This window comes from Oryctolagus cuniculus, chromosome 18 (genome assembly GCF_964237555.1).
Source record: "Oryctolagus cuniculus chromosome 18, mOryCun1.1, whole genome shotgun sequence".
Lineage (NCBI taxonomy): Eukaryota > Metazoa > Chordata > Mammalia > Lagomorpha > Leporidae > Oryctolagus > Oryctolagus cuniculus.
Genome location: NC_091449.1, coordinates 45,141,091 through 45,168,874, shown reverse-complemented (window position 1 = coordinate 45,168,874; position 27,784 = coordinate 45,141,091). Strand labels below are relative to the sequence as shown.

The 27,784-nt window shown below is 41.4% G+C and overlaps 2 protein-coding genes across 11 annotated transcripts in view; one reads left to right on the top strand and one right to left on the bottom strand.

Moving 5' to 3' along the window:
* Positions 1-2,604: 2,604 nt before the first annotated feature.
* On the bottom strand, positions 2,605-23,843 carry LOC127491312 (uncharacterized). Its single transcript, XM_070062550.1, has 6 exons — positions 23,415-23,843; positions 20,926-23,231; positions 17,278-17,335; positions 13,296-13,468; positions 12,298-12,522; positions 2,605-6,281 (listed from the first exon to the last, which is right to left on the bottom strand). The coding sequence occupies exons 1-2, from the start codon at positions 23,841-23,843 to the stop codon at positions 22,368-22,370; spliced, it is 1,293 nt and encodes a 430-aa protein (XP_069918651.1). The 3' UTR covers positions 2,605-6,281; positions 12,298-12,522; positions 13,296-13,468; positions 17,278-17,335; positions 20,926-22,367.
* Positions 22,459-27,784, top strand: part of CDH8 (cadherin 8) — a 420,906-nt gene continuing 415,580 nt past the window's right edge. For all 10 annotated transcript variants that reach the window (XM_070063301.1, XM_070063302.1, XM_070063300.1 and 7 more), the window contains exon 1: positions 22,459-22,596. The gene's annotated coding sequence lies outside the window, so the exon portion shown is untranslated. The remainder of the gene's footprint in view (positions 22,597-27,784) is intronic.

Here is a 27,784-nt window from a genome sequence, read left to right as displayed (position 1 = left end):
ATCATCGCAGTAAATATATATCATAAGTATTGCAAACCATTTGTCTTTTTTCCCAATGAACTAATTAAAGGATGATTTTAGGACATGCATAAAATGAAAGGTCTTTGAGCTGGAGTAAGTAAGCTGGATTTGAATTTTGCTTCTGAGCAGTTATGCTTCCTTGCTAAGTAGAAAGTAGAGGGCACAAGAGGCCTGTGCCAAAGCCCAACACTTCCCAATTCCCTGTGTGATACTAGACAGATCTCAGGTGATACATTGGCAAAATGATTCAGTGACCTCAGTGATCTCTAAGTGCCCCTCCAGCTCTGAAAGGGTGGGATTACTAACATCTAATACTTAAAAACATATAAAGATAGGGGAGCCTACACTGTGGCATAGAAGGTGAAGCCTCTGCCTGCAGTGCCGGCATCCCAATATAGGTTCTGGTTTGAGTTCCAGCTGCTGCATTTCTGATCCAGCTCCCTGCTAATGCACCTGGGAAACCAGCAGAAGATGGCCCCTGCACCCCCATGGGAGACCCAGAAGAAGCTCCTGGCTCCAAGCTTCAGATCAGCCCAGCTCCAGCCCTTTGGCATCAGATCAGCCCAGCTATAGTCCATTGCAGCCATTTGGGGAGTGAACCAGTGGATGGAAAATCTATCTCTGTCTCTTTCCCTTTCTCCTTATCTCTGTGTTTCTGCCTTTTGGATAAGTAAATCTTTTTTTAAAAAACATAAAAACATGTAAAAATAAATCTAAGCTTATTTTTTCCTGAAAATTGATTTTAAAATTGTATATAACACAGGTTCCTGAGAGAATGAGAGGGAGTATGAGTATTCAACTGTCACTTGAATACTACTGAATTGGAGGCAGAGTTTCCATTAGAAATAAATCCTTGTGGTTAAGACTTCTGCATCCCATGTCAAGGTACTTGGATTTGATGCCTGGCTCCAAACCCTGACTCAATATTGCTGCTAGTGCAGACCTTGGAAGGAAACAGTGATGGCTCAAGTAATTGCATTTCTGTCACTTCAGAGACCTGAATTGAGTCTCTGACTCCTATCTTTGACCCTGGCCATGGCAGGTGTTTTGAGACTGTACCAGTGAGTTGGGGTGATCTTTCTCTACTTGCTCTCTCCCTTTCTCTCAATTAGTTACCAATTAATTATTTTTTAAAAAGTAAACAAAGAGTTAACTTGGAAGAGTCTGCTGCATCTGTGTACATCTTTTAAAAGATATCTTTTCTGTACTCAATGCAAAAAGTCTGTCCAGTCAATGACTGTCAGCTACTGTCAGGCAATTTGCTTATGGTTCACTGTCCCTTTTACATTTGCAGCATCATGCATTTTAATTAGGAGTGCTTACCAACTTGCTGCCCCTTCTACCTGCCATGTAGAAATGAAAGTATGTTGCAGAAGATATCAGTCTTAGAAAATGGACTGGTACTCATATTCTGGTAGTAAATTAGAAATATAGGGGATTACAAAGACTGAATTTGCATTGAGGTAAAATAGGCAACCCAGTGGCAGTGGCTCCGTGTTCTTATGTTGTACTGAAAGTAATCACTGAAGAATCTTCCTCTGTTCCAGGTACATTCTACACACGTGTTTTTTACCAATGTGGAAATTTAGATTTAGAGAGAAAAATAAATGTAGTCAAACCAAAAAAAAAAAAAAAAGGTATTAAACTCAAGTCCACCCAGACTGTACTTAATTAAGAAATGCTTCTATAATAATAATAGATTTCATTTAAACATTTTTAAAAAATGTATTTATTTTACTTGAAAGGCAGAGTTACAGACAGGGAGAGGCAGAGGCAGAGAGAGAGATCTTCCATCTACTGGTTCATTCCCCAAATGGCAGCACCAGCTGGAGCTGGGCCAGTGTGAAGCCAGGAGCCAAGAGCTTCATCCTTGTCTCTCACATGGGTTCAGCGGCCCTAGGACTTGGGCAATCTTCCACTGCTTTCCCAGGCACATTAGCAGGGGGCTGGATTGGAAGTGGAGCAGTTGGGACTCAAACTGGCATCTATATGGTATGCCAGCACTGCAGGCAGCAGCTTAACCCGTTAAACCACAGGGCTAGCCCTCAGTTTATACATATTTTGAAATTAATAAAAACTAAAGAAAAAAATCATAGCTCCAGTACTCACGTATTATTAGTATTTGATGTACTTTTTGGATATTTTTGCTATATATCATTAATATTACACACCTGCAATAATTGTCCATTTGTATTTATGTATCTTTGTTGTAAAATTTAATACACGGTTAAAATTCTCCCTTTATATTATATGCACATTAAGAACATAATTCTAAGGGCTGGCATTGTGATGCAGTAGGTTAAGCTGCCACCTATGACACCAGCATCCCAGATGGGTGCTGTTTCCAGTCCCAACAGCTCCACTTCTAATCCAGCTCCCTGTTAATACACCTGGGAAGGCAGCAGATGACGTCTCTAATGCTTGGGCCTCTGCTACCTGTGGTGGAGACTAGGATGGAGTTTCAGGCTCCTAGCTTTCAGCCTAGCTCAGTCCTGTCTCAACCATTGTGGTCACTTGGAGAGTGAACCAGAGGATGGAAGATATCTCTTTCTTTCTCTCTCTCCTTTTCTTTCTTCCTCTCTCTCTGTAACTCTGACTTTCAAGCAAATGAAAATAAATCTTTAGAAAAATAAATTTGTGGAAAAGTGAAATTAAAAGATAATTCTGTGTGTTGAGGTGAGCTGTTGTAGTACAGCAGATTTAGCTGCCACTTGGGACACGTGAATTCCATATTAATTACCTGGGTTCAAGTGCTGCCTCCATTTCTGATCCAGCTTCCTGCTAATGCGCATGAAGAGAAGGAGCAGATGATGGCTCAAGTAGCTGGGCCCCTGCCACCCATCTGGGAACCCCAAACTGAGTTCTTTGTTCCAGGCTTTGGCCTGTTGTGGGCATTTGAGGAGTGAACCAGAGCCAGCAGATGGGAGATTGATCTCTTTCTCCCGCTCTCTCTCTCTCTGCCCTTCTAACAAGATTTTTTAAAAGATAATGTAAATTTTCTGTGAGCTTTTGGAAGCCTCGCACATTTGAAGAGCAAAATCTATCTGAAAGTAATAAAAAAAAAAACGAACATGTTAAGAGATGTAGGAAAAACAAAAGGGTGATGCAAAAAGACACAGAACACAAAGGACAATCATCTTGTCAAAACAGATGAAGAGAGGAAAGGAGGAAGGAAAGAAAGCAAAGAAAAAAAAAACACATGGGAAAGAAAGCCATTGGCAGACAAGAAACTGTGAGCCCAAAGGAAAATATCAGAGATGGTAATTTTGTGTGACAATGCAGAGGATTTGCTTGTATGCATGTTAAATCTAACCGTTTCCCTTAAGGACTGCGTATTAGTGTCTCTTTTGATCAGTAAGTCAATGTTTCAACTGGGTTATCACTGCCTTCCTTGTGGCTTTTAATAATCATTCTTGAAATAGAAGTGTTTTGCAGACATATTGGGAGATGCTGTTCTCACACGACTGATTATTTAATCCACCCTGAAGCTGTCTGTCTGTCTGCAGGATGAGGTGTTCATGCAGATTGAAAGCTAGCAAAAGCTAGGAAAGGGGTTGAACAAATTAACTTGCATAATGGCTCTGTCAATCCACCCTCCCCTCAAATGCTGTTTGCCTTTTGGTTTATATTGCACTTTATCCATCTCTCTTTGGGTTTTCCTTTCTATCCACCCATCAGTGAGTAATTTCACTTTTCCAAATGTCTTTTGAATTCCTACTAAGTGCCAGGAATCAGTGAATTTCACAACGGATATAAGGAGCGTTTTCATCACAAACTAGAAATATACAAGTAATGTTAGGCACAAAGGTGTGACTGCAACAGTGAGGGGCCTGACTAGGGAGCCCACAACTAAATGTTGCAGACCTGTGCTGCATTGGTTCAGAAGGGACAATTCTCCTTGAGCTGAGAAAAATCAAGGCAGTTTCATATGTGAACAGGCAGACTGTGAACTGGCAGGATTTCTAAAGAGGAGTCTGATGAAGTAGGCCATTTTAAGCCTAGGGAAGCATGTAAGCTAATTTGGCAAAAGAACTTAATCTAATTGTCCAATTCAGAATGATTTTTAGTGGTTGTCTAAAGTGCTGCCCTGAGATAAATCTTAAAAATGTGTCCATGCCATGCCTTGATCAATTAGATGTGTCTGCCACGGTTATGACAGTGCAGAGGTATCTGCATGCACTGCTGTATTCAAAGATCTCTGAGAATCTAGTGAGCAGAAGCTCCAAGTTTGGAGCAGATACAGAGGAATTTTCATACAGGGTTATAAAAAATGAGTTAATAGAGGGAATTTGGGAGCAAATTTTAAAAAAGATTTTGAATGTCAGGCTGAGGAGATTTCAACTGTGAGAAAATTAGACACTCCTCTATTTGGAACACTATACTATGTGTGAAAATCCAGTGGGATAAACTTCGTTTGACTTAAGCACATAGCTATCCCATCCACGCCATCAAGTCCATCACTTGTCATTTCCCAAATGTTAACAATCCTTTGAGACATTTTATTTCCCTACTACATATTGTCTCGTGTGTAACTCATGTTTACATATGATCATATGATTTCTCTGTTTGCCCCAATCATTTAGTAGGTATAATAAGACAGATATCAAACACCTAGAAGATACTGCTATGTTCTGAATACAATAGGTATGGTGGGGAGCTTATGAGAGGTCATGACAGCAAAGTGGTTTTTTGTTTTTTTGTTTTTGTTTTTGTTTTTTAACAACAGCTGCCTTTCAGCAAGCTGGACTTTTGGACTTTGGAGATCAAGCAAGACATTCACATGCATAAAATCCAGAGGGACAGTGAAAAGGACATTCTAGGCTGGAGAAATGATCAATAATAATGGAGAAAGGAAAGAGCAATGAGTACTGCTGTGTGCGTGCCTAACAAGCCTGGTAGTCGTGTGTTTAGTATAAGTGGACAAAGTCTACTGAGGCCTCTGACCCCACCACTGTGATGCATTTGGTAAACAGGCATAAGCTATTTGCTGGACACTAAAGAAGGCTCCATTAAAACCTAATAAAATAAAAATAATTCATAGAATCCAGAGTGCCTGTGTTGGAGCTACTAATGATATAAAAAGATAGATAGATAGATAGATAGATAGATGGCAAGTCTAAGATGTATACTCAAATAAAAAGTATGCGTTCATAATGCTTTTAGCTTGTTTTAGCCCAGCTCAGGCCCTCTGGTTCCCTTGCCTAGACTGCAGGCAAGGTGCAGTATAATAATGGTTAAAGGTTGGATCTCTGAAGCCATCCAGCTGTGTGATCAAAGGCAATTTATATAACCTCTCTGGACCTCACATTTTGTGTCTGTAAAATAAGAATAATAACATCTGTGCCAGAGAGCTTTTATGAGCCATCAATGAGTTAAAGCACTTAGAAGTAAGTTTTTTTTTTTGTCTTGTTAACATTACAAATAATTCCTAAATGGCATGCTGGACTCCCACTTCTCCTTCTCCATTCCTGACTTCACCAAAATTCAGGGGATAAATTTTATTTATTTTATTTTCATTTTAATTGAAAGGCAAATAAGCAGAGATACAGATAGACAGACACTGATTTATTCTCTAACTGATCACAACAACCAAGACTAGGTCAGACCAGAGCTAGAAGCCCAGAAGTCCATCCAGGTCAACCAAGTGTATGACAAGAAGTAAGCTCTTGAACTGTATCTGCTGCCTCCCAAGGTGTGAGTTAACAATAAGCAGGACTGAAAGTAGAGGAGCCAAGAGTCCAACCAGGCATTCTAAACTGGAATATAAGTATCCCAATCTGGAAATTTAACTGATGTGCCAACAGCCTACCCCATGGGTATATTTTAAAACAACTACTGTGTGTGTGTGTGTGTGTGTGTGTATGATTTTTTTTTTCAGTATGAGAATTGCTTGGTAGAATAAAGAGCAAATTTCTCAATGTGGAAGATAAGTCCCTATGAGTAGACTGATTTAATGTTTTTGGCCCATTATCTACCACTCTTCTTGTTCTCTCCTATGTATCCTATGCTCCAACCACATCCAGATACCTGTCAGAGAAGTTAAATGACTACCAAGGTTAGATGCTTACCAGTATATTCAGAGATGAAGAGACATTTCCGAAGATATTTTCTGACTTCTAATCCTTCAGTTTCTATCAATCTGTTCTTCTACAGCAATTGAGAGCTGCCATAGGTACCCAGATCATATGTTCACATTGTCTCTGCCACTTGATGGAGCTTTCGAGGGTATCTTTTCTCATTCATCTCATCTGCACCTGGAACTAAGTCCAAAACATGAGATTGAATGCATGCTTGATGAAACTGAGAAGACATGGAGGTGTATTTATAATGCACTTATTTGTACATTAATAAAATGCTGACTTCTAACAGGTTGATAAATCTGACTAAACTACTGTTACTGCCAAGCCTTCACACAGTGTCTTAGCTCTTGATGAAAAATAATCATGGTCAAATTTCCAAAGAGAATGGCAATCCAGACAAAGATGTCTGCTGATTTTGCAACCTCCCCACCACCACCCCCAACATGTGATAGGTCCTCACCCTATCTATTCACAATAAAACAGAAAAAAAAAAAAACAGCTAAAATGCTAAATTTCCAAAAAATAGGAAGAGCCCTCCTTCCTTGCTCTTGACTGCATACATTAGCATAAGTGTCTGAAACACTGCATGTGTTTGCACAGATAAAACACAGGTGACACAAACACTCATTTTATGTTATTGAAATTTCACTGGAACCCAATAAGAGAGATGAGATAAGGATTATTTTGTCCCAAATTGCTGATGAAGAGTCCAAGGTTTGGGAAGTTAAATGCAGTATTTTACTGAGAAAGAGTAGAGATGGTTACGGCAGAAAAAGAGACCAAAGAGGCAGAAGCTCTGTATAGCTATCAAAGTGACATTGACAAAAGACTGCTATAATAAATTAGCATTCCCATCCTGACTGACTCAATTGTCAGGAACAAATCCCCAGGGCAGGGAGAAAAGAGAACAAGGAGGGTCTTGTTATGAAATGATGACCAGAAATTCATTTTTAAAACAGAAACAAATCAGAACAAAAGAGCACCAGCTATTTAAATTGTAATATCCTACACTTAGCAAGCAATAGGGCCCAGAACATATCCCATCTGTTTACAGCCATGGATATCCCCACAGAGGTGCCCAAGACCCCAGGGTCCTGGGTACACCACACAAAACCAATGGTCAGGAAGGGACTAGCACAGTGTTCAAGATTTACTTCCTTTTCTCCCACCCCTCTTTTTCTAAAGTGTTGATTTTTACTCCTCAGTAGTGTTGTTAGGTAGGAAGTCAGAAATTGTTAGTAAACCCAACAAAAGGAAAACATAAATGGTACTTCAGTATTAAGTCTTTGGGGACTTAAGTGATTTATACTCTCTTTCTTCAGCAATATTTGCTATAAAGCTACTGAAGGCAATATTTAGAGGAAGTGGATATTTTGCCACAATATCACCTCCTAATCCTCAGAGCATTTCCTTGATATCTATCAGCAGTTCATAAAGACTTTAACACTTTATGAGCAAAATGTTGACTTTCCTTCACAATGACAAAGAAAAAATAAAAATAAGCCTTCATTGAAGAACACCACAATGTCTCCCCAAATGCAATTGGGTGATAAACCAAATAAAATAGGCACAAAAAAAATGGGAGTACATTTTAGTTTGTTTTCACATAGCTCCAAACCGTACGTGAAGAAGAATTATATGATTTATTTAGTTCAGTCTTTTTTGAAAAAAAAGAAGAGACTACAGTTCGATTTTCATCAACCTATATCCAGGATGTTAGCTAAAGATGATAATTGCTTTGAACTATTAATACAAGGAGGCATGCAGAGATTCAAAAATATAATATTGTTTGTACCTGAAGACTAAACACATTTCTGCAATGTCCACTGGAATAGGTTATACTATTCCCAGTCTTTATAACTCCCAGATCTGACATTTATATTTTTAAGCATTGATTTCATAGGAAATCAAAGTAGAGATATCCAAATATTTGGTATTGAGTAAAAACTGAGGAATACTACTTTAAATGTAAAATTTAAGGGAACCTCCAAATTTAAGGGAACCATTTATCTGATAACTGGTAGCATACTTTGAAAGGATGTTGGTTTAATTTATTTTTTTCTCCTCAAGCTAGAGTAATTTATATAGTCTGTGGTTTTTTCCCTGCACACCATCTGTGTGATATAATATTTTAATCAACTCACTTCTTTAAAAACATAATATAAACAAGTTTTAAAAGGGAACTTTATATCCATACCCCAAAATACAAAAATCATTTTTACTTGCAATAATGCAAGGTAAACTTAGAAATAACTTGAATGAATGCAAATCATTGTTCTTACTTATAACAAGACACTTATAGTCTGCTTAAGGCTCTGAGCCTGAGGCCAGCATTCTGCTTGTTACATAGATCAGCACTCCCAGGGAACTGAAATGTTCTATGGTGACAAAATCAGAGTGTTGAAAGAGAATTGAAAAGCAAATGACTTTCCTGCCTATTTATTTCTATATCTCTGTCCCATCAAAAAGGACTACATGGTGTGTTACCTGTAGCATGATAAGTGCAGGTGAAGTAGGCAGGCATACAGGTTAAAATCCACTAGCTTTGTGAGCTGGAATACCATGCCTTCGCCACGCCCCTGTGTGACCTCATGCCCCTACCTGGCCACACCTGGGTGCCCACCAGCCAATCAGGTTAATTAACCACTCCCCTTTGGAAGTGGATTAAACGCCTGGGACACAGTGTGGCTCCCTTTCTTCTTTTCGCTGGCCTCTTGCCAGGAGGGGGCTTGCTGTAGCCCTGCGCCCCAGGACTCATGGCCTTCGGGCCACCTGCCCTAGGCTTCCCGGCCTAGATGCTCTTCCATGTGGCTGGTTCCTGGTGCTCGGTATGAACCCAGATTTATCCCTCTCTCTCTCTCTTAGATAAAGCTCTCACTCTCATGATTTCTCTTAGAATATGTACCATGTTGCCTGTTTATTTATGCCAGTATTTAGAATTCTTATCTAAATATAAGGCAAGAACCCTCTTGGGCTTATTAATATTGGGGATTTATTAATAAGCATATGGTGATATCATATGGCACCCCAGATTCTGATAACATATGTGGCACCCCAGATGGGACTTTTGGGGAACTTTAAGGGGCCACATTTTGTATATATTTTAGGGGGTCAATTTCCAATATCACAGGGATTCCCTAATAAGTTTCAGCTGGACTCAAAGCATAGGTTGGAATCCTATACTTGCCACCTTCCAGACCTGGGCCATGGGAAAATCACTCTTGTTTTCCCAGTTTTACATTTTACATCTGAAAAACAGAGTAATGACATCTTCACCATCCAATGGGTTAACTGGACTAATATTTTGAAAAACGTGAGCACACAGTGGTTCCTCCATTAATTGTAGTTACCACTAACTTTTAGCATCTGTTCTCTTTCCATTTTAGCTGTTCTGTAAACTTGGAGACTATAATCATTCTACTCCAGGTCCTCACCCTTTCTATCTTTGCTTCTCGAAGAAACCTTAAATTGTGTAATTCACCCCTGAGTTCTCCTAGAACCCCTGAGGCTTTTGCTTTCTGAGGAAATTACATCCGATACTCTGAATCTCTTCAAGTGTATATGCTGAATTTATTGGGGACTTATGGGTGATAGATGAAGAACTAGTAATAATATCACAAAATCTGGATTAACTAACTCTGAGTATGCATAACTGCAAAGATTTTCAGAGCAATAAGATTCTGTTTAGAAAAGAGACTTTAAAATCATATCATTTGGGTATAAGATCATTGGGGGAGGGAAATAAATTCCTCTTCCTAAGACAAAAACAACTTTAAAGTCCCATTAGGCTCTTTTAAAAAGGCTTCTTGAACATCAAATATCTTTTGCAAAACACTTCAGTGATTTAAGTGTAAATTAATCAGAAATGCATGGATTCCATTTCCCCAAGAATACACATGGATTTTTACATCCACATGCAAAATGCCTTTCCTGTTTTCCATCACTTCAAAATTTGAAAGTGTGCTTTAGGTTCTTCAGACTGACTCAGAAGTCCTAAGCCTTGCCCTTGATCCTTGGGAAGCATCAGAAGCAGTATCTCTGGCATGAGATTTCGTTGGTCTTCTATACAAATTCTAAAGGAACATGCTTTGTTAAAATTCTTAACAGAAGTAATTAATAATCATTTGACCTTGGCAATCATTCGGTTCTAGTGTGGTACTACAGAAAAAGTTAATGTGCTCAAATATCACAGATTTGTTTGCAGCTTCACCCCACCTATGTGTCTCCACTTTTTCATCTAACAAATGGGGATATGGTACAGGAACTATTTGTCTTGCAGCTTGCTGTAGGTTACATATAAGAAGATAAATCAATGAAAATTTATTGAGCATCTCTTCTGAGCTACTGGGATTTCAAAGACAAATGAACAAATACTTGTGTTTCATCTTAACGGAATTCCCTAGCTCTGGAGGAAGAAAGCACCCTGGGATTCTGATTTAAAGCTCTCTCTTTGGGATGGGGTGACATATGAGAGCATGAGGACAACAGGGACAGATTACTCTGCCTGAGGGATCATTCCTTGAATGGAACACTGCTTTGTAAACATGCAGGTATTAATAAGAGGTGGAGCAGATGGGTTCTCATTAATACTTGATATCATTATAATTATTATCACTATGAGAATTACTATTACTATTATGCAAATTACCATTTGGAATCTGAATTAACTCCCTGTGTTCCTGCTTAATTGTGTCATTTGGATGGATTTTTAACTTTTTTCAGTTGTTCAGCTTTTCAGTCTATTATCTTCACTATTCTATTTCAGCTCTAGAGATTGCATTTCCTGGCTTTGTTTCTTTTCACTTTGTTTTGCCATCCCCTTTTCTCCCTTTCTTTTCCTGTGAAATCTGTTATCCTCCTGGAGCTCCCTACAGCAATCTGCTGGGCCATCTGATTTTTCTAACTCCAAATCTGGGTCTATTTCTAGCTAACTGTTGACAATAATATTGTAGTTATCTTTGCAGTCAGTCATTTGGTCAACATCTAAAGCAATACAATGTCTGACAATGATTATGAATCAGGCTTTGGGTTCGGTTTGGGGTACAGAGATATAAATAAGAATTCCTATTTTCAAGGAGATCAGAATCTGTCTAGTAAAGGTGACAAGTAAACAAACATAAAATGACAGGACTGAGTGGGAAGGCTTATGCTGCAGATGTGTGCAAGCAGACACAGGAGTGTGTAAGTGGGAACATGAGTGAAGACTGAAGCATGCAAGTCATATCTGTGAACCATCTGGAAAGATAAGATGGCTGCTACTCACAGAGAGGTATCCTTAGAGATTCACAAAGTCTTTCCTCTATGTTCAGAGCCTGTTCCACAAACTGATGACGGTTGCATCTCCAGAGCATATAGCCAAACTTAGTGGTAATTCCAAGGAGTTAGAACTTGGTCCTCTCTATAATTACCAGTAACACCATAAAAATTTATACCCAAATACACATACCATCTGTGTATAAAAAGATAAAAAAAATACAGTGTTCTTACTGTGTAAATCAGATTCCAGGCAAGTCCCCAGACAAGACCCTCTTCCTCAGTCCCAACCCAGACATTTCTGTCCAGATTTCTTCCTCGGAAACCTGCTAGGTAGAAGGCTGATGAAGTGTCATCTACAAGGTGAATGGCTTCCATTGGATAAATCGCTGAGTGGAGATCATTGATGGAGAAATTGGTCTTGGGCTGACTCACTGTTCCCAGGGTACTTCCTTGCAGCTCTAAACTTTTCAACGACATACCTGCTAAATGTTCTGAACACCAGCAGGGAGACCAATGGCTGGTCCTTTTCTTGCTCAGAAAGTTCTAGTGCTGTTCTGTTTGCAGACTGATACCAGAACCTGTTTCACTAGAGAACTAGAACTCTTGTTCCATAGGGATCTTAGCTCTAGCTTTTTCCTTCCTTTCATTTATGCCTCAATATCTCTTTATTTCTCATTTAGATCATTACATACAATGTATTAATCCCTGCTTGTTTACTATGTAATGAAGCAGCTCCTCTTCCAACATTAGTCACCTCATAGTAATGAAGGTACATAGGGGTGGAGTTGGCAAACAACATGAGAAAAAAACTCAATTGGAATCTCCAGGAATGAACATGATTGTATGTGCAGGGGATCAACCATTTAGAACATGATTTGGAGAAAGGTGAAAGAAGATATTTCCTGGAGATGAGAATGAACAGGAAAACAGATGGTGATACCTTTTAAAAGGCCGGCGCCGTGGCTCACTTGGATAATCTCCACATACGGTGTTGGCATCCCATATGGGCACCGGGTTCTAGTCCCAGTTGCTCCTCTTCCAGTCCAGCTCTCTGCTGTGGTCCAGGAAGGCAGTGGAGGATGGCCCCAGTGCTTGGGCCCCTGCACCCACAAGGGAGACCAGGAAGAAGCACCTGGCTCCTGGCTTCGGATCGGCGCAACAGCGGCTGTAACGACCATTTGGGGAGTAAGCCAATGGAAGGAAGACCTTTCTCTCTGTCTCTCCCTCTCACTGTCTATAACTCTACCTGTCAAATAAAAAATAAATAAATAAAAGGCTGACTGAAATATGACTGAATACCCAGTGTAGCCATGAGACTGAAATCACACAATTAAGAGGGCAGACCAGTTGTAGGGATCTCTGAGGGACCAGTTCTCTGGTCATCTGCTTTTGTTAAGTATTGGTGGGCTCACTTAAGAGAAAACTAACACATATGAAGGACTTCAAAATATTCATAGAAAATGGAATTTAAGTTTTATTTTTCAAAAGATTTATTTACTTATTTTAAAGGTCAGGTGAGGGAAGAGGGGAAGAGAGAGAGACAACTTCCATTCTCTGTTTCACTCCCCAAATGGCTGCAAAACCTAGGGCTGGGCCGGGCTGAAGCAAGGAGCTGCATCTGGGTTTCCCACAATGGTATCAGGGACGCAAGGACCTGAGCCATCATTTGCTACTTATCATATATATTAATAGAAGGGCTGGTCTAGAAGCAGAGTAGCCAGGACTAGAACTGGCACTCTGATACAGGATACAGGTGTTGCAAGCAGCAGCTTAACTCATTATGCCACAATACCCACACTAAATTTGTTTAGTTGTTGCAAATATTTCTTGAAATCTGTGTGTTTTAAAATCTTTTTATTTTATTTCTTTGAGAAGCAGAAAAACATAGAAAGAGACAGGGAAGAGGGAGGAGAGGAGTGGTACAGAGAGAGTCCTTACCTGCTAGTTTTCTCTCCAATTGTCTACTATGTCTAGGGCTGGGCCAGACCGAAGCTGGGAGCTGGGAACTCAATCCAGGTCTACCATCGGAGTGGCTGGACCAATCTACTTGAGCCACCATTGCCACCTTTCAGAGTCCATCCTAGAAGGGAGCTGCGGTCAGGAACCAGTGCCTAGAATTGAACCCAGATACTCAGATGTAGAATGTAGGTGTCCTGACAACCAGTTGGCCAAATGCCTGCCCCATATATATATATATATGTATATATATATATATATCTTTTTTCACAATATACAATTTCCATGAACTTTTTGAATATGTCTTGTGTACATGGCTTTCAAAATTCTTTTGGACGAAAATAACTTGTCCTTTAATTCAAATTGTCAAGCAAAACCCTAGACATTTTTCTTTCATCACACCCTTTAATACTCCTACAACATTGCTTTGAGACATATTCATATATACAAAGACAAATGCTACTCAGAAAGGTTATCAAATGAGTTAACCAATGGGTCTAATTTACAGAGCCAGTGGTATTCAGCCAGGACCTGAAGCAGATATATACGACTCCAAATGTTTTGCTCTTTCTTATAGACTTCATTCTAGGGAGTTGTCATTTTCAAAATACTGAGGAAAGTTCAGTTTGACTGTTTCCATACAGAACAAATAAATTGTGTTATGAAATTATATTGGAGAGAGAAGCAGAAGCCTAATTAGCATTTAGAGAAGTAAAATACATTTCCCTGCAGTTTCCTCATCTGAAAAATTAAGGAGTTGCTACAGAGAATAAGTGAGCTAACAGATATAAATCAGTTCCCATAATACCTGGCAAGATATTGAACTCTGAATACTAAGAATACCCACTGCAGCTGCTAGTGTCATTTATTATCACTTTCTATTCCAGAAAAGTGATTCTATGCCTTATGTAATGTGGAAGGAGAAAACAACCAAGTGAAAAATATGGTGTTCCTTATTTGGGGGAAGAAAGTTCCATAACTTGGAGGAAGAGACCAGAATACCATCATGCAAAAAATGAAGAGAAAATTCACCAGACTCTCCAAGTTGGGCGAGTCACATACGTTGCTTTTTCTTTGCCTTTGGAAAATGTAGGAGTCAGTCTTACACTTCTGCTTGAAACAAGCTATTGTTTCTGTTTGGATTTCCTACCAGAAGATACCAGAGAAAGCTTCAGGGCACAGCAGAACATAGGAGAGCATAATTATTTTCTTTCTCTTATGTTCTTGTCTTCCTCTGATGCCCCAATAATCCTCATTCCAAACATCTGCAGCAGACAAGATCTGCTCTAAAGAAGTCTTTGAGGCTGCATTAGTGAGCCAGAGTCTAGGGTACTGAAATAATTCAACCAAGACAAAACATATTATTACATTGAAAAGCCTTGGTAAAAGGAGTAAATGTAATCTCACCAGAAAATGGGAGTTGAAGTTTTCTAGACAGCACTATTTTGGATTGGAGTACCTGAACTGTTTTTTATTTTGTTTCCCCCAATCTTCTGATTTCATATCTTGAGGACTATTCAGTTGATTAGCTTTTTGATTGTTAGTTGAGCCATATTTACAAGGAAAAGTGGCAGCCTGACATCCATAAATGACCAATGATCCAGGACCTCTTCTTTATTTCTATTTTTTTCAAGAGCTAGCTGTGTAACCTTAAGGTTGGATGTCAAAGGCCTTCCCCTTCTCCTGTGAAAAGAAGAGGTTAAACTAGATCATCTCTTGGGGCCCTTTTGGCTCTTAAAGCCAGCAACTCTATAAAACCAAGGTAATAATATATCTTCTTCTCATCTCACAAGATTACTGCAAGAATCACACAAGAGAACTGATGCGCTTGGAAATACGTAAAGGGCTACTGAGATCTAAATAGCAATAAAGATGCGTGATGCAACCTTGCTCTTCAGTTCTGAGGAGTTAAACAAAACTTTAGATGTCATTTGGTTTCATTCCCAAATGATCTCCTGAATGGTGTTTGTTGTGCTGAATCAGAGTCACCTTGTTCGGTTTTCAAAAAAACATCCATTCCCTTTGGAGACTTTGATTTTGTTGTGTAGCCATGGAATCTGGGATGTATATTTACAAAACCAAATGCAATTAAGGATGCCAGCATACAGTGTTTCTTAACTTCTCAAAATCAGAGTGTTAGTAAAATGGCGCAGTCTTATTTATGGCGCGATCTACACCTCGACACCATCCTAGACTCTAGCCCCCATCACCATTGCTAGAAACCAAGTGGCCACGTGGCCCAACCACCAGTGTCAGCCCCACCCCCATCCTAATAGGATTTGCTACTCCTACCTCCCTATCCGCCCCCTGGAAAAGGGATATTAGGACCAGTTTCCCAGACATGTACTCTCTTTCTCTTCTTCGCCCCTTCCCTCCGGTCTGTTGGATTTTCTCCAATAAACCCTTTCCCTTACTCCAATGTTTGGTGTGTTTTGAGTATATTAACAAAACCAAATGCAATTAAGGATACTGGCATACAGTCTTTCTTAACTTCTCAATAATAGACTCCAAGTTTGAGTTATACTTCTATGACTACTAGTTAGATTTGCATATAGCTTTATATAATTCAAAACATATCACTTCTCTTACTGATTCTGTTTACAAATATATAATATTTAGTTCCTATTTCATTGCAACTTATGAATTCTAAGATGAAGTGATACATTGATTGAAAATAGATTCTAATTGTCAATCATTAGTAATATTTATTTTAATAGTAAGAGGTATTATTGGATAATGTTTGCTATTATAAAACTTTGGATGCAAATTACATTCTTTAACTGAACAGTGTAAGAATCAAGAAAATCACTCAAATCCTCTGAGCCTCAAGTTTCTGATACTTTAAAGTACACCAATAATAGCTATAATGCATAATACTTTAATAATTAAAGAGACAGTGCACTAATGGAGTGTATCATAGTTAGTAATAAGGAAACCTCCAAATAGTATACCAAATGTCTAAATTCCTACTTCTCTGTGGATACCAATGCATAAGTTTATTTACAGGTATCTCTACCACTCTCAAAGACTGTTCAATGGGTGGCATTTCAGTGCATAAAATTTTCTTCCATTATGTTAGTTCATTTTAAAATTTAGGGAGAATTGCCCCAATACAAGTTTTCAGGAATTTTGTCTTCCTTTTTAGGTATGTTTATTCATACACAGACATATTTTCAAAAACAAGTACATTTTTCTTCTCTAAATATTCTTTCCCATTCCTTGTCATTCCAAGTCTCTTAAGCAAATTCACTAGTTATCACAGAACCATTTTAACAACATGTTTATGAACATACAGATCCTGATCACAGTTTCCCTGTGGACTACCAAAGAGCATTTGAAACCCTGTTATTAGATGCAAGATGAAAGGCGGTTCAAGTGTACACCAAATTGTATCTGAGGAACTGAAATTGTTTTATAAACCTCAATTAGGCCTCATACTACCCCCCTGAGGCAAGAAAGAAGTATTATGCAGTTTTTATGGAGACACAAACTTAAAACCCATGGAGAGGTTAATCAGTTTGCATCAAAAGCATTATAGCTGGTCTGTGGTGGATTTAGGAACACAACAGAATCTCTCCCTAGGGAGCAACTTACCTTCCTTTATTTGCCTGATTACTAGACTGTAGGCAACGTTGGAAAAATGATGATGAATGTTCAAAAGAAACCCCTAAGAAAGGATTAGCATTTGTTTCCCAGTTTAGTAAATGAGTGATTTGTTTTTCATGCAAAAGCAACAGCACCTCTTTTGTTTTGCTAAACTCTTATGTGGAAATGACCCCTTTGAGGAAGGTGCAGAGAAGAGCAGAGCAATTCAGAAATTAGGATAGCAATTGGTAGAACATTTCTTTTGCTTTCTTCTTTCCTCCTCCTTCTACACAGCAACCTGCGCAGATATTGCACGCTAGAGGGCACTTGAGGTAGAAGAAAAAAAAGCTTCTATATCCACTCTAACAGGAGCACTTGCCTGTGCAAGCAGAAGATGGCAAGCAAAAAGCAGTACCGTGTTTTCCACATGACAGCATCTGTAATACAAATGAACAAACAAAAACATCCTTAGACAGCATGGCATAGCTTTGACAGATAAAAGAATTCTGTTCACATTCTCAGTCACATAATTTCCTTTTAGCCTCTTGGAGCATTTTTTGGATGCATATACGTGTGGTTTTCTTTCTAATGACCAACTTAGTAACAACTAATCTGAACTATAAAATCCATTCTATACCTCAGAGGAGGAATCTATCTTCTCCCTCCAAATGTCTGCATTGCCCTACATAACCTGTAATGGTGGATTAGTATTAAGTGTGCAAATTTCAAATAATTGAACCTTCTGAACTGGACTTAAAATCACTTCAATTTAACTATCATATTTTCATATAAAACACCATCTGTTATGCTAAACTAGGAGTATTTGGAAAAGGGGGTGTCCCTCTTTTCTCTTCTTTCTTTCTTCTTTTCCGTAATAGTTTTCTTCCTTTTTCTTTTTTAGAATATGTTTAATTTTTTTCCACTTTTTAGATCCTAAGTTAAATAAAAAGAGGGACCTGGAGTCTTAATCTAGTTGCTATTCTCTCATTGAGGCAAAAAATCAAAGAGAAAGAAAAAAAAAGAAACTAAAATGCTAAGTGTGTAGACCACAAAACCTGGGCTGGCTTTTTTGATAGCTTTGTACCAGTCCTCTTAAATCTATCTACTACCACTCCCCTCCCCCTGCCCAGTTTCTGTTCAGACAGTGAATTGGGGCTTATCTCTTTTCCAGCACCTGGGAAGATAGGAGATAATGCCATTTTGAAAAACTTCTCCAAAATGCTCTCAGCACAGATGTGGTTTTCAGAAAGTGTTTACACCTCCATTTACTGAAAATATAATGGCAAGCAAGATTAGTAATTACAGTCAATATTCAGAGATATAGGCCTAATTTTAGGACAGCTAAAACCACCAGGCAAGGAATATAGAACATCACAAATCTGAATAGTAAACTCAAAGACAATTTTAACCCAAGAATCCACAACTGCTGCTTAATAAATCAGTTTAATTTTTCCGAATCTTGAATAAACATCAGTGAAATAATCACATAGGTTTAGTATGTTTATACTTTTTCCAGTATTTTATTACTTAAGTTACTATTTTTGTTTTAAAACAGAATACTATAGTTCAAAAACAGTAAGTAGGACTATGCAAGTAATACAACACTTAATTTTTTTTTTTCCTTCTCACCTTTATAAATATCACACATGAAAGGAGTTGCCTAAGATACTGGTTCTCAGACTTTGGCACAGAATCACCTGGAGCATCTGTGAAAACCCAGTGATTTCTGAGCCCCACCCAGAAGCAGGGCCCAAGAGTTCGCATTTCTAGCAAACCCCCAAAGGATGCGGAGCCAGAAACTGGCCCAAAGGTCACAGTTGAAAAGTCTTGGCCTAAAGGAATCCCTGTAATTGTTAACATTCACTTTATGTGAACAGCATCATGTAGGTTTTGTCACAGTCTGATTAAAATAACCTTATTAACTTAAAAAAAAAGCTACCCCAAAAATATTCAAACATTGACAAACTTCTCAAAACCACCTTCTTCATTTTGCCTTTGTATGGCTTTTGCTCCAACATTGGAGTTCAAGATAAAATTAACTAGCTTATGTCGAATGCTACAGTTGTCCTATACAAGGGTACTTCACAAAGTTTGTGGAAAAAAATTGACAAGATAAATTTATTTTGGAGCAAAAATTTTATTTCTATGCATAGTTTTTCATAATATGCATTTTTCATGAACATCTTGAAGATCCCCCTCATATGCATTGATTTCAAAACTTTTTTGTACCAAAAATAAACCCATCTTTTAATTGTATTTTCCAAACTTTTTGAAGTATCCTCATATTACTTTGCTACCCTCCTTGGAGAAAAAAAAAAAAAAAAAGGAAATTGGTTCAAATTTCTTCATCCTAAAGGAAAGTAAGAAAGGGTTTGTGCATTCCAGGAAAACATTAAATATTATTTGGTATTGCATTGAGGTTTTGACCTTCTGAGTATTTCAGATTCTTTAAGCCTTTAAGTGATAACACTCCTGGAGGATATTGCACTGAAAATGTCTTTCATCCACAGAATCCACATTCTTCTACCCCACTTTAAGGAGATATCCCATTGATTCATTGATTTGAGTAAATTTAAAAAGCAATCCAATAATCCTGAGAGTTCTCAGGAATTGTACATGGTAAACACATTGCTGTGTTTTGATTTTAGTTGTGTACTGAATAATGTAACTAGGAAAGATTGCATTTCAATGCAGCAAAGTATAGATATACGAATATTCTATTCTGCCATTTCTTACTTGAACTGGAGAAGTTGGGGGTCTTCCCAGCTCTCCCATCCACTTCCTGGGTTGTCTCCTCATTCTCCAACTAGCCGGCCAACTGGCTTACTGTCTCCTTTATTATGACAAAGGCTTCAGCCACAGTAAAAAAGAAAATAGTCTTTTACTACATCGAGTCTCCCTGTCGCATTCACTCTCTACCACACTATACTCCCCTGCAAAATTGTCTGCCTGTCACGGAGACCAGGCTGGAGACTTCCTGATTCATCCTACTTTTTGCATCACAGCCAAGGTTATTCTGAATGTAACCCTCCCCCTCCCCCCATCTCTGATTATACTGCTGCCCTATCAGATAATTCCTCACCCTTCCTCCCCTGCAATGCTCCACAACACATGCAATTTCAGTCACCATCTAAAAAGCCTATGTAGCACAATCCTCTTCCTGCTGCAAGGCTGCAACCGTGGGGAGGATGTTCTAAAGGAAACACGTTCTTACGGAGGGGAGGCTCCCACCAGTGCATCCTATTAAAGTGGGTGGAATTGTTACAGAGACAAATGTCTTTCAGCATCCCTGATTATTTTAGAAATATCCTTATAGGGCTTTTTAACATTATCCTAATCCTCTTTCACACTGCTTAATCATCCAGAGCTGTCTGAAGAATTGGTGAGGGGATTCCTGTTGTGGGGCTTTCAGCAGGTTAGCAGGTGTAGATAGTGTTACCTTGAATTCTAAAAGGGCAAAAAGTCAATGAAGACAACGGGAGTAACTACTCGAAGGGTAAAAATGGATAAAGTGAGTCAAAAGAAACATCCTAACCTAGCCATGGGGTTCTGACTCTCTTCACTTTGTCAGTATAGGTTTTTGTTTGTTTTGCTTTAGGAAAATGAGATTAGAGGCTATATCCTAACGCTCTGGGCTTTCTTTTGAGTTGCGTTTACTTGTGACAATCCCCAGCCTGCAGTACCATCTGACTTTTTCTTTAGTTCTCAAAGATGGAAGAAGGTACCCCAAGGAAAGATTTAGACCAATTGTTCAAAGTGGAAACGAATGTCAGAAAATTAAGCACAACCCTACATGTGATCTATTTCTTTGTCCACTGGGCTTGTCTGGTCCAGCAGCAGTCATCATTTGATTGAAGCTTGACTACTGATTTTTTTTCCCTCTCCACGACAGAATTAGCTAATTCAGATTCACCTGTAAGCAAATGCGCTCTGAGAAGAGAACAGCCACTTAGTGATTGGAAGGTGGGAGTCTGTGTGGAGGTCTGGAGCAAAAACCTTCTGGTTCCTAATTTCTCAGATTTCTTACCATAATAGGTAGCATGTGACGCAGGCAGTTAGAGCTGTAGTCCATATTCTTCTCAACATTTCACAATGGGAAGTTCGATGCAGCACAAAAAAAGAGTCAAATTTGCATAAATATTATGAACATATTGTTCCTGTTTCCTCACTCTGTTCATTCGTCCTCATGAATCTGAGACAGCACAGGCTCCACAGTTTATGGGCCTGGCCGTCGGCACCCCTTTCCCTGCCTCCCTGCTTCAACTCTGTCCGCAGATGATAAAACCCATCCTTGGAGCTCACATCCCTTACCCAGGGAATGGACTCAAAGGAGCTCACCTGTGGGGGACAGTTTTTTTTTTTTTTTTTTTTAGGGTAACGTTTAGCTTGTTTTAAATATCACTATGTTAAAGATGATCACAGCAGTTGGATATTTCTAAGGGTTATACTCAGGGATGAAAGAAATCTGGACTCCCAGATTCAATCTCTCCCTGGGAGGCCATTTCTCCGGATCTGAGTGGAGTTGGCCAGGGGACTTAACGGGCCACAGACAGGGCATCCTTTGGTAGAGGCAAAGCACCGAGCTGCAAGTGTGGTACCCGAGAGGCTACCAGGAGGTCAGGGCACAACACACGGAGACGATCCAGCAATGCCTCCCCCCTTGGCCAACCAAGTTCTGTTTTCTCCCACACCCAATTACTGCACGCCCCTCTAGGCCGCCCCTCACCCCAGCTCCCCAAGGAAGTAGAAACCGAGGGACCTCAGGGATGCGCAGCTGGCAATGGGCTTCCAGACAATGCCGCTCCGCACGCAGGAGGCCCTCGGAATACAGCTGCCCTCCCGCATCCCCGTGCCCCGCCGCGTCTTCTGCCTCCCCCGGCACACAGGAGTGGGTCATTGAGACGCTTCTCGAGCTCATGCAAGCCCCAGAGTTCAGGCGAGCCAAGAGAGAACGCCGCCGGTACCTCCTCAGCGGCATCCTTTCCTCATCCGCCAGCCCCCTTATCCCGGAGCCTGGCCCTCGGCGGGCAGCGCGCACAGCAGGGAAGGGCGCTTCCTTAGCCGGTAGCTCCGGCTGAGGAGACGCGCGGGGCGTGCTCGAAAGCGAGGAACGAAAAGTTGTGCGCCCACTTGGTAGGGGAAGGAGAGCGAAGGAGCGAGCGCGCGAGAGCGAAGGGGGGAAGGCAGGGAGGGGGCGGGGAGGGGGCCGCTTACACGAATTTCCAAGTGGTAGACCTGCCTCTGCGCTCTGCCCAATGAGATCCGTCAGGGGAGGCACCCGGCTCACTTTTCCACATCACTTCACAGTTACATTTGGCAGGCAGGCGGGCTCGCACGCCGGAGCGCTCAGCCCGGAATTAGTGGATGTATTTGGAATCTCCCTGCCTCCTCGAAGCGCCGCCGCCGCCGCCGCCGCCGCCGCCGCCGCCGCCGCCGCCGCCGCCGCAGGTTTGGGCACAGACGGTCGCGTCAACCCACCAGCTGCACTTCGGGCTGCGGACACCCGGAGCCCAGCGCGCCCGCCCCGCGTCTCTGCGCCAAGCCCCGCAGCTCCGAGAGGCATGAACGGAATCCGGAGGCGCCTGCCCAGCGCGCGGGCACTGGTCTGCACTCGCCGCCCTCGGGAACCGACCCCGAGCCCCTCCGGCCATTTGTGAACCAGGGGGCTTGGCATTCGCCAGCGCCGAGATCCACAAGAGTAAGTACTCCTTCTCCCCGCCCACGTTCTCCTTCCTGCCTCGAAAACCCAGAAGGGACTGGGGCTTTGAGGAATTCCCGTGCCCCTTCCGACACCTTGCGCACTTCCTTCCCCGCAGAAGGGGGATGCGGGGGTTCTAGCACGGGCGTGAGGCTGAGCTGCGTCTGCTTTCCCGATGAGCAAGCACTGCCAGTGGAGGTTTTGCCTGACGGATTTTTGCAAACTGCCCTGACAGCAGATTCTGGGGGAGTAGCGAGCCCCAGGCTGTGCCCCCTCCAGTTTTCCTGCCAGTCTCCCTCCTTGCGTCGCCTAGCGAATCCGCCGCTTCCAGACAACAGGCAGGCGCCGCTGCAGACGCGCGCCTCCGCTGCGGGGTCCGTGCGGTGAATGGGAAGCACCCGCCGCCTGTTGTGCGGAGGGCGCGAGTCCTTCGGAAAGCTGGCGGCGGGGCGGCGGGGAGCCTGTCTCTGGTTTTCTGCACCTCCACCTCTCCGAGGCGAGGGAGGCGTGGGGCTGCGGGCCGCAGCTCTGCTGCAAGAGCCCCCGCGCAGGGTTTTCCTACAAGTGGCTGGGAGGCGCGGTACCCGCTGCAAACTTGCCGGGGCTCCTGAGACGCCCCGCGGCTCTCCCCTAGCCTAGACGATGCCCCGCACCGGGGTGGGACCCCCACCCTGCCCTCTAAGGCGCAGTCTGCCCGCGGCCCGCGACACTGCGCTCCCGCAGGCTCCCCAAGCGCGGAACTCCCGCTCAGCTCCTCTCCTGGAGCCCAGAGCCGGGAGCTGCCGTTCTCTGCCACCCGCCGCTCCCCACCCGCTAACCGGTGGGGTGCGGGCCGCGCCCCTCGCAACACCGGAGGAGGCTAGGGGGGCTGTGGTCTGGGTCCTGCCTGCCTGCGCGTAACAGGTTCCCAAGGGACCCTCTGGGGCTTTGCCAGGCTCCAGCCAAAGCTGGGACCCAGTGAGTACGTGCCACGGCCGACGCGGATGCCAACAGGTATCCACCATTTCCTCTGCTCTCTGCCTCCCCAGGATCAAAGCCTTGCCCCTCCTCCCATCACCCCCGCCCCGTCCCACCTGCCAGCCCCACCACCGCACCCAATTTGACAGGAACCGCAAAGTTTCCTGGTATCTGTCCCTTCCCCGCAGGCACGGAGCCGGCAGCACGTTCCGGACTAGCCCTTTGCCTCCACCAGCGGGGATGGGCAGCTGCTTGCTGGGGTTGCTAAAATGTAAGGAATCAAACAGCATTCGCGGCTTATTGCTACAAACGCACAACAGGAGTCCGTTAGGGGGGAAAAATTAGTAATCAGCAGCAGCAGCCTGGCAGGTACTCACTGGAGCTCCCGTTCAAGGAGAGAGCTTATAACCGAGCGGGCTGCAGGGAGAAATGGCTCCTTTCAACTTTCCCACCCGTTCCTGAAGATTCCACAAGAGTTTCCTCTTTAGGAGGCGCGATCCGGCCATCCCTTAGCGCGCTGGAGCTGCTGGCCCGCCCAGCCGGCGGCTCGGTTCCACCCGGCTTCCCGGGCGAGCGCGAGAGCGCGGTGCCCTCTCGCATCCGGCACCGGCTTGAGGCGATGGGGGCGGTCGGGAAGCTCCTGTCCCCTTCACGACCCTGACAGCCATCTCGATGTTGGAAAACCCTCGCGGGCTGTCACCCCCCCGGCTTGATGACGAGGGCTTTTTCGACTTGAAAACTCTATGTTGGGAAAGAGACGTTTGTGCCAGATTTGAGAGTGGGGTTTTTCCACCCACTCAAACTCGCTGCTGTACCTCACTGCATGCAAAATGAGCCCTGTCGTTCTAGCTAAGCACTCTGAAATTCCTGCCCGGCTACTGGCTTTCCTTAGCGGTGCCCAAGTGTTGCAGGGATTTCGTGTGTGTGTGTGTGTGTGTGTGTGTGTGTGTGTGTGGAGAGAGAGAGAGAGAGAGAGAGAGAGATTGAGATTCTGCTACTAAGGGGACTGGTATCTTTGAAGAATGTTCTCTGAGGGTTACAGTTTTTTCCTCAAAGGGAGTTCTCCATAATCATCATGTCCAGACATATTTTTCCACTTCCCTGAGTTGTGTGGCTGAAAGAAATTCTGAGGCTATCCCCTTTATGAAATAATAATGCTGATGATAATATGCTATGATTCTGCTCCAGCAGATTTGAAGCTCTGTGTCACAGTCATTTCATGCTGGAGCAGTTGCAGGATTTTAAATCACCTTTGATTTTTCTTTTTTCCTGGACTCTTAAAAAGGGACCAGGAGTTGTGGAAAATCTTTTCTGAAAACAGAGAGGATCCTTCCCAGTAACTCTGGGCATTGCTTCATTCGGAGCTGTTCACTGGCCCTTAACTGCTGCCTGGAATCATCCAAATGAGGGTCAGGGTATCCTCTGCCCGGCACAAATGAGCAAAATATTTTAGAGGCACTGCCTGTTGGTCTCTGAAATGTGTGCTGTAATGCTGTCATTCAAACGTTTTCATCTCTCTCGCCTACAAATTGGATCATATATCTCTAATATTATGAAGAATCAATACTTCTACTTCATAGTCTCTGAAAATCCTCTAGACTCCAGATGGGCTAATTTCTGCATCCAAGACTCTTAACATTGCTTGGATGCATTTCTGGTGTCCACGATACATTTCTTGAATTCTTGAAGCTGTTTGAATTTAGCTGAAAACAGATACTTTCCTGGCAGCCCATTCTAACAGAGCATCTCCATTTGCCTGAAGTACACATATCCGTTCTGAAGGAAAGGAAGCCCTTACCCTGGAAAATAACGTTACCTGCGTGTTATGTAGAACTGTGCTCAAGACAGCATTCAACTACAGTAACCCCTCAATTTAGCACTGAACACAATTTAAGTAACTGAGGGCAGCATGATTGATGGTAAAAAACCAAAGCAAACAAACAAGAAATCCCTAAAACTTGCTCAGCAGGATGGAATAAACTGTTTGAGAAAGCATTTGTAAGATTGTTGGGTGAGTATACTCATAATGTAACATTGCCTGGAAACGATACTACACAGATGTAAGGTCTGATACTCCTGTTAGTACAGAGGATCCTACTGTTGATGTGAAGCAAGTGTATTCCAAAGAATGAGGATATAATCATTGTATTAAAGAAATTCTAGTTCTGGATGTTGCTTTTCAGGTTTCTTTCATTGTTTACTGGTGGGAAAAAGAACATGAAAAGTTGAAGTCCATACTCAGACAACTGTTCAGAGAACTGTTATTAGTATAAGTAAATTAATGCTTTAGAGGAAAAAACAATAATCTTCACTGTTTTTCTCCTCCAGGTGCCACACCTGAGGTCTTTATCAATATTCCAATTTCAGCAAATTTTCCATGCAAAATCAAAAGCTTTCAATGGATAAAGTGACATTTAATGTATACTTCCAACTACAGTTTTCCAGTCGGTCAGGAAAGATTTGTGTTTGACAAATCAGAACAAGCATAAGTAGAGTAGCCTTTTAATTATAAATGCGATATAAGGTCTCAACTCTTCTTTTTCAAAGTGTCTTCAGTGATACTTCTGATACTCATTTCAGTTCTTTTATATTTTTTGCCAAGTTATTCAGTGAAAGACAGAAAACTGCAGTTTTCTTTTTGTGTTAGGCATTGTTGGCATTCATGGATAAAATGGACTAATTTTGCATTTTGGACTTAGGAAAAGCCTTCTAACTTTAGAGTATCATATCTCTTACAGGGTTAAGAAATATATCAAGTTGATTCCTGTTGCTCTGTATTGCTTATTGTATATGCACATGTGTGAACATACACACATGTCTTAAAAATGTGCCCAGATAACTAATTCATTTATTAGTTCAAGCCTAAGATTTTTATCATGCTCCTTTTGCCATTTTATCTGCCTTAGATTACTTGATTTCCCTCTCTGTTATCTGGATGTGTACATTGATTAGTCTTTTAAAAATTGTCATCTGTGATGCTGGGAATCCCCTCTCTGAAACCAATGCATGCGCATTTATGAACTAGAACAAATTTTTGATGGACAAAACCCATCATCTGACTTAACGGGGCTCAATTAACCTAAAAACCGTCACTCCTTTGTTATTTCATTCTCATAGAAAAGTTATGATGAGCAATCTGTTCCTGTGTCTCAAACTTGCTTCAGGTGTAACCACAAAGAGAAAATTAGTCGAACCTAGCAACTTCAAAAGGTCAGAAAAGAAATAAGTTCAAGGGATGCCTTTTAGCTTTTTCTCCCATATGTTGTAGCTGCCACTTCATGGTGAAGTACCAAAGCCAGTACTGTTTTCTTTTTCTTTAGTGTCTCAAACTTTTATTTCCTGAGTTTTAAATGTCATGGACTACACTTTACCCTAACCATCACTCCCCCAACCCCTCTTCCTGTCTTTAGAGTTACTTTTAAGTTGTATTAATATTAGACATACATAGATGCGAATTCCTGCATCTCTTTGGAACATATCATGAAAGAATAGCAATTGTCTTTAGAACCTTCAAACACTTTTTTCCCCTAATACCCACTGCTGACGGCAGCTGCAAATGCTAGAACCTGGCCATGCACAAAGTTAGACCTTAGTAAACATTGATTTAATGTACTAACAAATTAGCAAAGATTATGCCCTCCACCCCTTATGAGGCTCTTTTCAATAAAGGAGAGGAAGGGATAGCATCATATTCAAAGTCTAAAATTGTAACTTCTACAGTTTTCACTACAAAAATCTCATAAGTCTTCCTAGCCTTATTTTTAGACATAGCTTTTCTCATTATTTAAAAATCAATTTCCCCATGATCCACCAAGCATATATTTTCTCCCTTACAATCACTTTTAAATGATATGGGAATATAAAATTCACATCATTCAGTTTTGTAAAAAATGAGAATGTGTCCAAGACTAGACTTGCATCAGAGAATGTTATTATACTACATAGATTCATAATTATATTTTATTGGGAAAACATTATAATTGTGTAATTGCTATATGAGTAACTCGGTGTCTGTACCTGTCTTTTGGTAGGAATTTATGAAAATAACCAAGGATGAACTTGCTTCCTCTCTTCCTACTTGGGTCCCTCTTGTTCTCCATCCATTGTCTCTTTAAAACAGTTTTGTATTTGAATAGAGTAATTTTTGATAACCTCATGTGAATTGAAAGTCTGGTATCTTGGAAGATAGTTCTATATATCACTACATTGATTTTAATCACAAAGGTATTTG